Raw genomic sequence first — 14,099 nt, forward strand, 5'->3', positions numbered from 1 at the left:
AATAATATCTGCCCTTCTCACCTTAATCACTGAGCAAGTTACAGAATCACAGGAAGCTGCAGCATTGGCGAAGTATGATTTCCTCTTCATAATTCCATCCTGACTACTCTCAATCACCTTCTTCATATGTTTTGAAATAGCTTACAGGAGGATTTACTTTATCACCTTCTCAGAAACTGAGGTAAGGCTTTCTGGCTTAAGTGACTCTTCCTTGCCCTTCTTGAACACAAAAGTGGCATTTTCTTTCTTCCAGTCCCCAGGAACCTTTCCCAGTCAGTATGACCTTACAGATATAATAGAGGGGCCCACAAATCAGCCAGCTTCCCCAGCACTTGTGTGCACATCCCATCAGGTCCCATGGAGTTATGTATGTCCAATTTGTTCAAACAATCCCTAAGTTGATCCTTCATGACCCAGGATAAGTCTTCCTTGCTACAGACTTTAATGCTGCTCTCAGAACCCTGGGATTCCTTGGAGACTGGTCTTACAAGACCGGGGAGGAGGTGCCATTGAGTACTTCTGCCTTCTCTCTGTTCTTTGTCACAAGGTCTCTTATCCCATCCAGCAGCAGGCTCACACTTCCCTTGTCTTCTTTTTGCTGCTGATATGCACGTAGGAAGTTCTTCTTGTTGTCTACATGCTCCTTACCAGATTCCTAACTCCATTGCTGTGCACTTGAACAGTGTCTGTTTATTCCTCCTGTATCAGCCGATCAATTGTATGCTTCCTTTTTAAATGTGAATTTTGTTAGGTGCACTTTGTTCATCTGTGTGGGCTTCCTGCCACATCCTGTATGTCAGGATCAACCATTTATGAAATTGGAGGTGATGATCATTAAAAATCAACCACCTTGCTTTCCTATTCATATGTATAGTGTGCATGCAGTATGTGCCATTTTAGCTCCTACCATCATACAGACTGGAATTCTAGACCTTCTCAACCCCTTGATGAATCACCTATGGACCTAGAATCAGTCTCTGTCTCTTTTTTCCCCCTGTTTGTTCTGCTGGGCTCTTGTTTTTGGCAACTACACAGTCACTCAGCTGTGGGAGAAGAGGCGGCGGGAAGACCTTTCACTGTGCTGCATGTCTCAAGGTTGAAAGGCTGGAAAATTGTATTCAATCTTTCCATGCATATGGTTTAGACACAAAAGTACTCTGCCTGATGACTGATACTGAAAAGATCAGCTGCTATGTTCTTGACCATTTCTAATTTTTCAGCTTTGTTAGACTTAAGGTCAGTCCTCAGTGAAGCTCTGTGGAAGTAAAATTTAGTGATATCCCCAAAGAGGACATTTCTGAGCACAGATGCGTAAGGAGAGAACTCAGTTTTAGGAATTTCGTACTAAATAAAGAATGACTGATGTATTTAGGAATCTGCAGTCTTGGTAAACAAGCAGGTGGGATTACTGCCTGGAGTTTAAGAGGAATGTCTAGACCTCATTTCGGAGAAATATTTAGATGGGCTGGAATCCCATTAATTATTTCTTGATTTAAAATTTCTTTTCTGTATTGATAAAACTAAATTTTTTTTTTTTTCCTCAGGGAGAGGGAACTAAATGGAGATCAGAATATAATGAGGAATATATACTTTCTGTAATTCTTATAGAAGGGAAAGAAGGAATATGAGAGTCCTTCCTAGTTTAAACAGCCAGGGGCTTGTGCAAAATTTGGTGTACGGTCTTTCAGTTTTCCACTTTCAAAATACAAATTAAAGGATCTTAAGACTCTACCACAGGAACTGATAACATTAGTACTCCTCTTAGCAAAATGGGTGCATAATACTGAAATATCTATTCTGCAAAAAAGGGTAAAATCACTAAGGGACAGCATTGAAAGATAGACAGATCTGGGAAGCTATTGCCAGAACAACATTCTGCTTGTTATTTGTTCTGAATGTATTCATGAGGATGTTATTTGTCATATTATAAGGATCTGAACACCTCAATAAATGGTAGTCATATTCAATAAGACCTTCAAAATGAAGGGTAGTTATTAACACTCATTTACCTTCTAATACACTGTCATCTGAAAAAAAGACAAATTATTTGCCAGTGAAAGTATTTCAGAAAAAAAGAACTTGTTCTAGAGTTAAAATAAAGCTATGTCAATGAAGAACCCCTCTAGGACATTTAAGACAGTAAAACAAAAAAATTAGGTGAAGTTGTGGAATAAATCTGGATTAAAAGGAGGTAATGTATTTAAAGGCTAAAAACAACCATTCCCACAAAAGTGTCGGTGTGGTCCTCACCAGCTGGCTCCCAATGCCTCTTGGAAATCACAACATGAACCTCAGGCTTTTGGCTCAGTGGGAACCACAGGGCTGTGTTCTCACATGTGACTTTTTTTAGCAACTAAGGTCTTGTGCAGAGTAAACCCCAAACTTGCACAAGATTCTCTGAACTTAAAAAGGAACATAAATAATCTGTTTCATTAAGCTGTCCACACTGTAGAATCCCTGTGGAAGCCTCCATCCTCTACTGCTTTGTACACCTCAGTAAATCTCAGTGCTTCCCAGCAGACTGATCAGAGGTATAAAGCAGTCTTCCAAAGCCCTTGCCAATTCTAGATATACATTTACTGCTAGGGATTCTTTCCCCTTTTAAATTCAAAAGAGTAACTTGGGATGTCTTTTAACTACACTATTTTTAACCTGACAGTGCTCCATTCTGACATGCTATCCCATTCCCACTATTTCTCTATGAAAACTGAGGCAAGTCTGTTTTGTTATCAGTTTTTAGCATGGCTGTTCCTGTACGGTAAATTTTAAGTGACTTGTTTTCTTTCTTCCGTTGCTTTAAAGAGTTAAATGTAGACTTTTCACATTGCAGCATTTTAACACCTATTGGGCTTTTATAGATTTAGTTTGTATATGATGAACTATGTGTATGTTTAACAAAAATATCAGCCAAAAGCGTAGAAGAGTAGAGGCCAAAAAATGAAATGTAGGCACAGAACAGCCACAGTAATGGAAGAGAAGGAGGGGAATGCAGAGTCAGGTATCAGATTAATCAGGGGCTAGGCTGTTTGCCAGATACTGCATTAGTGAGTATTGCTCAGAGACTTCCCTTTCACTGTTTTCTTGGCTGATTGAAGTGGTCATCCATCAAGCATCTGAATCCAACCCATGTTATCAAAGCACCTTCTATTTCTGCCATTCTTTAGGGTAAAAAATAGTCTGTAGCTCTCCCATGTCCACAAAAGTGATACTGTACCTTCTTGCAGAAGGTAAAATTTGATGGGCCAGTAGTCAGTTTCATCAGATGGTATAGAAATAAATTAAGTGCTCAAAGGAAAAAATAATACTGCAGTTCTCTGTGCTGCCTGATAATTAAGAGCAAAATATTTAGGCATTGTTTTTAGACGCAGTCTGACCTGAATCAAGGACATTGCCACATTCAATGTTTTTAGAAATATTTTGTTCCAAAAAGATTGGATTAGTATATTTTAATAAGAAATTTAAGTACGCCCCTCAGTAAATGTGATTTTGGTGAAGTTGGAGTAGAACTTCAGTTATATAAACTATGAAAGAATCTAGATTCAGTGAACAGTGTGTATGTGCACACACATGTATATAGACACAATTCATTTTAGTTTGACTGATAATTGAAACATTCTCTGAAGTGTTACCTGCTAAGTTCTGCAATTTCAGTCTACTTTAGGACAATAAAGTAAAAATTTCTCAGAAAGAGACTGTCGAGGTGAGTGAAAAAACACCATGCATTGATAGTGGGACATGGAAAAAGAGATTAGATTCAGTAGCAGATGCTCCCATGCCTCCTGATCTTGTATAAAATATATTGCTAGTGGTGTTGCATAAGTCACTATTCATTGGAAGTACAAATAGCACAGTTTCTTGTTACCAGTTAGACTAACAAAGTGACTTTAAGTAAACTCAGCAAGCATAGAAGAGCCAGAATATTGCAGTAGCAGGTGGAGATCCAGTCTTTCTCACAGTTCACTTCAAGCAGTTCCAGCCCAATTACCTTCCTTCTGGAAATCCTATCACTTTTTCACTCTTGTTCAAAACATTAATGTTAATCCTTTTTACTTAAACTTTTTTTTTTTTTTTTTTTTTTATTTTTTTTCTTTTTTTTTTAAATTTTTTTTTTTTTTTTTTTTTTTTTTTTTAATTGAGAAGATACAGTAGCACATGAATTTAGAGCTACAGTAGTCCCAAACTACAGTACCTACCTTGCTGTGATTTTGGTATTGTTTCTCTGGTGTTTCCCAACATGAGTACTGTCTGTGGTATTGTTTATGACTTTTTTGTTTTATAGGTGGGAGACAGTCTCTTCTTTTTTTTGCTCCTGTGGGGCTTCTTTGGTATATTTTTCAAAATATTTTTTATTTTGTATTAATTCATAGCAGTTCTTCAGTTTTCTTTCCAGTAGAATGGGTTTTAGAATACAGAATATTTTTTTTTAGTTTGGTATGAACTCCAGGAGAATAAAGATGGTTTCTTTGAGCTAAGTGAAAGAGAGACAGATAAGTTTGCATTGCCTTCTGAATGAAAATGTGGGCTTATTCGCTGAATAAAAGAAGGTATGAGGACTACAAAATTTGAAATTAATTAATTCTTAATCCAATTAACTTTGGCTGGTTTTATTCTCTCCCTGTTTGCTCTTTAGGTATGAACAACCTAAATGTGATAATGGTGCCAGAGCTCATCCAACGAAAACAAAGGATTTGTACAAAGGGCGTCAGCTTCAAGGTCAGTGAAATGGATAAATTTGAGTTTATGCATTCCAGGGCTTTATTCATTCACTACAGTAGATTAGAAAGCAATTCCTTACACTGTATCAAAACAAGGTATCTTTTAGATACCACTCTATTGATTTGCTACTAACTGAAGTCTTTGACTTTGGAACAGTGTAAATCAATATGTGTCTTGGGATCTTGTCAGAGAAAGTAAGGCTCATTTTAATCAGTAGTTTAATTCCAGTCACATTTACTTGCTGGAATTATTCTTTGCTGTTCTCATATCAGGGAAATCAGCAAGTATATCCAGGATAACATAACCTATGCTTCATAATCCTTGTTCTAGCAAAATCCATGGGAAATTTGCCTCCATTTTCAAATCAGTCTCAATAATGTATCCATCTTACTTTTCTCCAAGAGAATCTCTGTCAGTTTACCTCACAATAATACTTTTTATTATTATTCTTCGTTGAAGGAAAAAATGGTGTTTATTAGAGTTTTCATTTTTTTCACACTTTTTATAATCATGTAAGAGACCTTATCTATGGATAAATGAGATACACAGAAGTCAGTAGACTTCTTTAATTTTTGAAATAACGTTTTATTATGCTTGAATAACTTGAGGTGTAGCTGGTTTAGTGATATTGCACATTATGAGAGAGTCACTGTCAGTCCTTGTAAATAATCAGAAGGAAGTAAATAACATGTGCAGATCTTTCATGTCATGAAAAAAAATCTAGTTTTGTCACCCAAAGAAACATTCAGGCAATGATTCTCAAACTATGCCCATCAGTGTTGAAATGCATATTAAGCGAACACACGTTAATGCTCTCTGTCATGAAATAAATTTAATTACAAGGTGTAATTAAAGAAAATGCTAGATATAACTCTATGTTGTGTTCTATATAGAAGCTAATCAAAAGACCTAGTTGAAGATTCCCTGCTCATTGTAGGGGGGCTGGACAAAATGACCTTCAAGGGTCCCTTCCAACCCAAATTATTCTGTGCTATTTACAACTCCGTGGAAACCAGTGGAAAGTTAACTATCTTCAACAAATTATTTCACACAACACTTGCATAGTTACAGACTTGGATGGTTACTTGATTTTATGGGTTTTTTTTCTGAATGGAAAGGACTTGTCTTAGAAGACATTATAGCAGAGCAGAAGTTGAAGAAACAAGTTTTGCAGTTAAAGATATCACTTACTGGTCATTCCTACCTTTCGCTAAATATTTTGAAAAGCATTTGCTAGATGGAATCTTAGAGGGAGAATAGGCAGGTGAAGGTTTTTAAGATTGTATAGATCTATTTTTTATCTAAACTGCTAGTGTTTTCACACAATAAAATAATAAAGACATATCCAAAATCAAGATACTTTTCAAATGAAATAGTTAACAAGAATTTTCAGTGCTGCAAGCTCCTACTTGGTAAATTGATATTTTGCATTACATGCGCTTTCATCCAAAAAACAACTAAAACAATGCAAGCCTATAATTATTATAATTGATATGTATGACATGTATTTGTTCTTTCTCATGTTAGGTTGCTTAATCTTTGTCTTCCAAATGCTTTATGCTTTTTTAAAATAAGGCAGATACCAAAATTTCTTGAATACTTATAGGTTAGGTAGAAGAATCTCCTATTCTGCAGAATTCTCCTATTCTCCTATTCTATTCCAGCACGGAATAAGTATGTGTCTGTAGAAGTAATTGGGGGAAGAGACTGCTTCCCAGCTGTAGTTGTGTTAACATCTTTTCTTTTTTTCTTTTTTTTCCCTGTGAGGCTAAACGCACAAGTGCATTTGCCAATAAATGACAAATTTATTTCTTATTATAAAAGCACTACATCAAGTGAAAGGAATTGAATTTACTTTAGACAATTTTTTGAAATAAAGGAGGTTGAAATACGGTCTTGTACAAATATTTCTAGTTGTTAACAAGTAACACAAAGTTGTGTGAATAGCTAATATGAATCAAATTTTTAATAGCAATGAATCACTGTTATTCAGTTTTTCTATTGTAAGCAGCCTTGCAAAGGCATGTTTGCATCTGTGTTGTCTAAATTTAAATATCACATATAATTGCTGAGTGGTGCCAGGACTGAATAAAGAAAAAAACTAGGTTAATTGGAGTCTTACTTTTAAGGAATAATACATTTCTGAAAGGATGGGTTTGCTTGGTTTGCTGGTAGCCACAAAATTGCAGTAGCCCTTGGTGAAACCACTGTGACTACCTGCTGTGTAAAACCAAAAAGATTTTAAAATTAATTACTTTACTGCTATGAATGATCTTAAATGGGATAAACCCTTTAGGTAGATCCTCAGGTGGATTAAATTGGCATGGTTCTGCAGCTGCACTGATTTGTACCACCTAAAAATTTGAACCCATTACATGTTAAGCTAAATATTTTTAGCACTAATTTGTAAGTAAATCAAGAAAAAGTTTTTGGCAAGCACTGATACCTTGCTAAGGCAAAATTGTGGCAGACAAGTGTCCCTTGGAGTCAATGGCAAAATTCCCACTAATTTAAACCTAGCTAAGACTATGTCTTTACATTTCTAAGGTTACCTAATATAACACATCTGAAGCTGGAGGCTAGTCTAATGTTTGTAGGGACGATCCAAGCCACCTGTATCTCTTAGTTTGGACTGGAAGTAATAATAATAATAATAATAATAATAATAATAATAATAATAATAATAATAATAATTCCCATTAGATTTCTAGATTTCTTTTTTAAAGCCAAAGCATTTTTCTGACAACCATACTTGTGGTTATGAGCCTTCTCAAAACTTGTTATTCTGAGATAATGAAATTGAACTCAAAAGGAGTATAGAGAATGTCACATACTATGGAAACAAAAGGGTTTTTATTTTTCTCATAGTCAGAATTTTCAAACATTTGTATTTTGACCTTTTGTTCTCTTCTGTGTTATACAGTAAAAGGGAAGCTCTGTGATGTAAGGCCTTGAATAGTTTTTTCCATACTTTGGATTACTGGTGTTTTAAAGAGGAATTCATTTTTCTACATAAGCTGATCAAGAGCATTTAAAAGGGTTTAGCCTGAAGGCTGGTTAAGCTAAACATATAGTATGATGAAATGAAGTGTAGGTGCCCCTGTAAACTTCCTGTTCATAAAGCTAGTCTTGCCTCTGCTCTAAGCAACCTGGCAGAAAAGGACCTTGGTGTGTAAGAAAGCAAGACATGATAGCATACTGATACAGTGCCAGACTACTCAGATAATTTGTCTCCTGAGCAAATCCTTTTCTTATTTAAAAAGTATGCATTGAAAGCAAGAAATCTTTGTTTTAGGCTCTGCTGTGTGTGAGGGCTGGATAAACTTTGGATAGTAATTTGTATGATTTAAGATTTTTGTATTCTTACCTGACTTGGGAATTTATCTTATTTTCCTGTAATATGATTTTTATTACCCAGATCTGAAATATGAAAAGTAAATGGAAAAAATTTTAAAGTATTCTGGGGATAGTCATTTTACTCACAATATTTTTTAATTAGAAGTACCCTTATCTTTTGTGCAGAAAAAAAACAAACACAAAAATAACAAATTAGTAAATGGCACACAAGTTTCATCAAGGGACACAATGCCAAGCTGGATTTTCAGACTTTACTGGGTTGTTATGGTTTTGTCAATTTAAGTCAGACTACTAATTTTGTTTACATTTTATTTTGGTTTGGTTAAGTTTCTCCTTTTCTTTAACACAATGTGGGTTTTTCTGAAGTTCCTACAGTTGGGCTACTTCATTTCATACCAAGGGATAATTTGAGAGGGGAAAGTATAGTTTGGAAATGACAGTGCCTCGAACAGTAATATGGTATACTGATTTGGGTCAATGTGCTGATGTAGTAAGTCAATCTACTAAAAGTCTTAAAAGTCTCCCTTTTAAAATTTTCTCTAAATGGCATAGCTCTTCGCTGTTGAATATTTTCTTTTCCTGAGATGCTGATCTCAGTTTGCCTTGCTGGAAGTAGCATGCTTCCATTGCATTCAAGTTACTGTAGGTTTTTACTGGTGACATAAAATCAGCATTTCACTTCTATTTCTGTCCTTACTTCAATCCTTCACTTCAGTTGATTATCATTACAATTTTTGATTCTAGACCATTTCTCATAAAAAGGTGAGTATTTCAGGGTTTTGATAGCACTGAGTTAAAAAGCATCTGAAAGGTTTTTATTGTCCAGGGTTTATTCGGTGGCGCAAGAAAGATTCAAAGTAGTTTTGCACAGCCTCTGTGAGACAGACCATTGAGGGCCTAAGCTCTGTTAATCATGGTCGTGGTACTCCAGTGGTCTACAATTTGGTCAAACTTAGAACTTTATGACTCAATTGAAATGTCTTGACAAAGGGCCCTTGTATAGTTAATCAACTTAATAACAAAACAAAACAAAAAAATCCCTTAAAACTCTTTAAATATAAACTACAGGTTGTTTTCTAATTTCATAGCCTACTACTGACTCAGCTCTTGTTTTGAGGTATGGGTGTTCTTGAGTTTAGTTTAACCTTGGCATTCAAGTAGTTAATATTTTCTCCTGCAAAACATGCATGAGCGCAGTTTAACTCATCTGTTTATTTAATTTTTGTGTTACTTAAGAAAAACAAAAATATTCTAACTGCCCAATTTTCTTCCTATTGTAATGGCTTTATTTACTGTGTTTCTGATGGGATAATCCTGCACTGACCCTGAACAGTTTATGTTTTGTGGAGCAAAACTCATGATTTAAGGTATGGGGGAATTATGTGTAGATAAGTACAGTTTACTTTTGGTTGTTGGCAGTGTATCTTTTTCCAAAGTTAAAGGGAAATAGTCGGAAGCACTCAAACCACAATGATGCAACACCCACAGCCAAACAGCCGTCATATGAAGTGTCTCACTTCAAAGGCATCATAAAAGAAAAGGAAAGTGATAGAGGTTTAACTGCTTTTCCTTTTGAGGTTCATTCTATCATGCAGTGGTTCCACTTTTGACCAGGACTGCATCAGATTTTATAGGGTGCCAGAGAATTTCCCAGCTAAAATACTGAGGTACCACCACTGTCCTACCTCATCTAGCTCAGTCTGTTTCCACATAGTCCTTCGTTTCCTCAGTGTAGTCTGGTACCATCACCAAGCAGAAAGTAATCTTACCTTATTTCACATTCTTAAACATTTGAATGACTAAAGCTTTCTTTTTTTTAAAGGCATCAGATAAGGCATAATGCGAATTTTTAACACATGCCTACCTTCCCATGAGCTTCAAATTGCTAGGTCAATTGGCATGTAACTGTCTTCACTGAGCTGTGATTTAAAAGGATTATATTTTCATGATGTAACCAGCTTTCTGGCTGCACGAGCTAATATTCAAAATACTCCTTTCTGCTATTGAATCTTAAAGCTCTGAGTAGTCAGCTAACTGCTTGAATTTGCTGGCTGTTTTAAATGAGCCTGTAACCATTGCTCTGAACTCTGTGCTGTTCTATCTACCAAGAGGTACTTGGCAAAAAGGCTTTGTATGGAGCAGCACTACCTGAAAAAATTACTATGAACAGGAAATGTTGTTTCAAATCTGGTGTGAACCTTCATGACAGTGATGGCAGAGCTGAACAGCTGTGTGGTGAGTTGATGTAGGGGACCTACCTGGAGCATGGTGGGGTCTGCATGGTGGGGTCTGCTGGGAGGACATGAAGCTCAACAGTGAGGCACAGCTCCCAGGGCTGGAGGTTCATAATGGAAGCAGAGTGAAACCCTCATAAACCAAAAGGAAATGACTAGCGATATTGTATGCTAATTAGACACCCACAAGTCTGTGGGCCCAGATAGGGTGCAGCAAGAGTAATGAGAGAGCTGGCCAGAAGAGCTTCCCAAGTCACTTCCAGTCATTTACCGGCAGTCCTGGTTAACTGGAGAAGTCCCAGAATTACCAGAAGGTAATTAGCAAATGTAACACCCATCTACAAAAGGGGTTGAAAGGATGATCTGGGAAACTAAAGACCTGTCATCCTGACCTTGGTACAGGGGAAAGTCATGGAACAGATCATGATGAGTGTCAACATACAGCATGTGCAGAACAACCAGGGCATCAGGCCCAGCCAATGTGGCGTTATGAAAAGCAGGTTCTGCGTGAGCACCCTAATCTTCTATGGCAAGGTGACTTGCTTAGAAGATGAGGGAAAAGCTGTGGTTGTTGAATAACTAAACTTCAGTAAAGGTTGTTACACCATCTTCCACAACAATCTCCTGGGGAAATTGAGCCTTTTTTTGGCTTGAAGAGACACACTTTTTACTGTATTAAAAACTGTCTGATGGCTGGACCAAGAAAATGGTAGAGAATGGAACTAAATCTACTTGATGGCCAGTCACTGGTGATATTCCCCAGGACTCAGTGTTGTGGTTGGTCTTGTTTCATATCTTTTATCAATGGTATGGATAAGGGGATTTAGTTTATCCTCACTAAGTTAGCAGATAACACCAAATTAGATGGAAGTGTTTTTCTGCTGGAGGATAGGAAGGCTCTGCAGAGAGATCTCGACAGGCTGGATCAGTGGATGGAGGACAACCACATGAGGTTCAGTAAAGCAAAGTGCTGGGTACTGCACTTATATTGTAACAACCCCATGCATCAATATAGGCTTGGGGAAAAGTGGCTTGAGAGCTGCTTAGCAGACAGAGATTTGGGGTTTCTAGTTTACAGCTGTTCAGTTGTGTGCCCAGGTGGCCAAGGAGGCCAATGACATCTTGGCCTGTATCAAGAATGTCCAGCTGGACTGGAGAAGTAATTTTCTCACTGCACTCAGCACTGGTGACACCACACCTCAATGCTCTGTTGAGTTCTGGGCCCCTCACAACAAGGAAGACAATGAGGTTTTGGAGGGCATTTAGAGAAGGGCAATGAAGCTGGTGAAGGCTCTGGAGCACAAGTCTTGAGGAGCAGCTGAGGGAGCTGGGAGTGTTTAGCCTGGAGAAGAGGAGGCTTGGGGTGGGGAACCTCACTGCTCTCTAAAACTACCTGAAAGGAGGTTGTAGCCAAGTGAGGGCCAGTCTCTCCTGTCACGTCTCAAGTGAAACAATGAGAAGAAATGGCCTTAGGTTGTGCTTTGGGAGGGTCAGTTTGGATATTAGAAAAAAATTCGCACTGAAACAGTTGTTAGGTATTGGAATAAGTTGTCCAGGGATGTGATGAAGTCACTGTCTCTTGAAGAGTTCAAGGAGCGTCTGTATATGGCACTTGGGGTTTTTATTTATGGGTGATTTAGTTTGGTATTAGGTTGATGGTTTGACTTTAAAGAGATATTCCAACCTTGATGATTCTGTGATTCTGTGCAAAGGGGTGCTGGAGGGCCAGGAACACTTGTCAGTCCCTTATTGCTGGGGTAGGAAGGGGAATGGCAGCTTCCCCTTCCAAAGCACTTGCTGTCTCCTCTAGTGTGTGCAGTGGTGGCCTAGGGAGGGGGGAGGCAGTAATCCTCACTACTACCTAGCTCCGTAGGTCAAGCAAGTGCTGAGGCCACTGTTACGGCTTCAGAGCAGCTGATCCTCCAAAGAGGACTCAGTGTCTTAAACTTACAATAGTTTACTTGGGCTTCTGAATTTAGCAGCTTCAATATTATTACCCCATTGTCTGGCTACATGAACATATCTTAGTTTCCCGGTGGGAGTTTTAGCTCCAGAGGAAGGAAGTCTTGCAAGTTATTTTTCAAGGCTCTGCATATCACGTTAATTTCCTGCATACCCTCTTCTATTCATCTCCTCATCCTGATTTGATTAATAATGATCTGGCCACAGTTCTTCATACTGCTTTAATTTTGCATCAATTTGTAATAATTTCTTATCAAAATGAATCTTCACACAAACCTGCAGTAGAAATATTAATATCTGAAAAAAATAATCACAAGCACGTAACCCAAGAGCTACTTAATGTGCAAATTTGCCTATAAAAATCACAGAGAAAGCATTTATGTTACTAATAAAATGCCAGTGAAAGACACAACTGTTTCACAGCTAACAAAAGAGAAAACCTTGCTAATTAAAGGTGATGCTACTGGCTCAGCAATAGCATTTCATTCATTGCTCTACTTCATATTAACCTATAATTTTGTGTTTATTTTAAAGGGCTATAGTAGAAGTAATAAACACTGACTTCATTTGCTTCACATCATTTGGCTATGCCAAAGAATATATATTCTGTTTCTCACCTTACTTGTTGCTGTCCTCCTTTTCCAAACAAACCCATGTTTAAGGACAGCAGTCTTGCTTGCTGTCAGTGTGAACTGTGGAACACCTCCAGGAGAACATGCCCAGAAGGGAGAATGTTCTCCTGTATCTGGCTGGCTTCCCAGGAGATTGTCTCACACCAGCTGCACAGTTACATTTAATCCATAATATTATATTTACTTTCCTTCTATATTTTTTTTTTCTAATAGTAAAGAGACAAAGAAGGAAATGAATTTATGTGAAATGTTTCAATGCAGAGATTAGCTTAATCAAGAAATCCAAAAGAAACTGCAAAACAGTACATTTTAAACATCTTTGTTTCTTTTAACAAGGTCTCTGCAGAAAATACATGTGAGTATTAAGAAAATCAAGATACTTGCCCTCTTCTAAAGACAGTCTAAAGTTTACAGTGAAAATACCACAGACCCTTTTAAAACATCTCCAAGTACATTACTGAAGGATACAGAGGTAGTGTCTGTGCCCAGTATAAAATCTTACAATAAGCAGAGGAAAACTTTGTTCACACTGAAACTAAAAGGAATTAAAGAATTTGCCTCATTCAACAAACTTTGATGCTCTATTCTTAAAACTACAAGCTTCAAGAAATGCTTTTAAAAATATTGAAATAATCTCTGGTATAGTGAAGACATAGGAGAGGTATCTCATAATAATGTGGGGCAACTGGATTGTAGCTCTTGGATAAGCAGTAAAAAAAACTCAACACCAGTGGGGAAGATTGGTATAGAATGACCTCAGTGTTTTCTGCCAAAATGCCTGCAATCATTATCATCTTGCAATCTAAAAGCTGTCAAGAAAAGCTCATATTAACTGGAAAAGGAGAAAACATTTTAGTGTGCCAGGGCTGTAATCATAATGAAAAATGACACGTGAATCTTATCATGACAGTGAGTGGGAGTCACATAATAAGACACTATTTCCTCAAAGGCACATGGTATGGGGCTTCCCCTTTATAATCTGATAGAGTAAATTGAATAAAAACATGCCGTGGATTTGTAATACTGTTCCTTTCAAAATGGATCTCTTGTTTTGTTGTGTTTTCATACTTGGATACAAGCTCTCCTTGATTATGTGGCAGGAACAGCTCTCATGTTTAATCTGTGGACAGGGAAAAAGAAATATTTTCATTTCAGATTGAATGTATATCTGGACCTATATTTTCAAGAGGGAGCAGCA

General features: G+C 37.2%; 1 protein-coding gene across 4 annotated transcripts in view; it reads left to right on the top strand.

The window, feature by feature from the left end:
- SMOC2 (SPARC related modular calcium binding 2) overlaps positions 1-14,099 on the top strand; it is a 145,288-nt gene that overhangs the window by 103,452 nt on the left and 27,737 nt on the right. For all 4 annotated transcript variants that reach the window (XM_041424421.1, XM_041424414.1, XM_041424429.1 and 1 more), the window contains exon 9: positions 4,631-4,713. In XM_041424421.1, coding sequence (XP_041280355.1) covers positions 4,631-4,713 — 83 coding nt within the window. The remainder of the gene's footprint in view (positions 1-4,630; positions 4,714-14,099) is intronic.

This window comes from Onychostruthus taczanowskii, unplaced genomic scaffold (genome assembly GCF_017590055.1).
Source record: "Onychostruthus taczanowskii isolate IOZ18803 unplaced genomic scaffold, ASM1759005v1 scaffold111, whole genome shotgun sequence".
In the NCBI taxonomy this organism is placed as follows: domain Eukaryota; kingdom Metazoa; phylum Chordata; class Aves; order Passeriformes; family Passeridae; genus Onychostruthus; species Onychostruthus taczanowskii.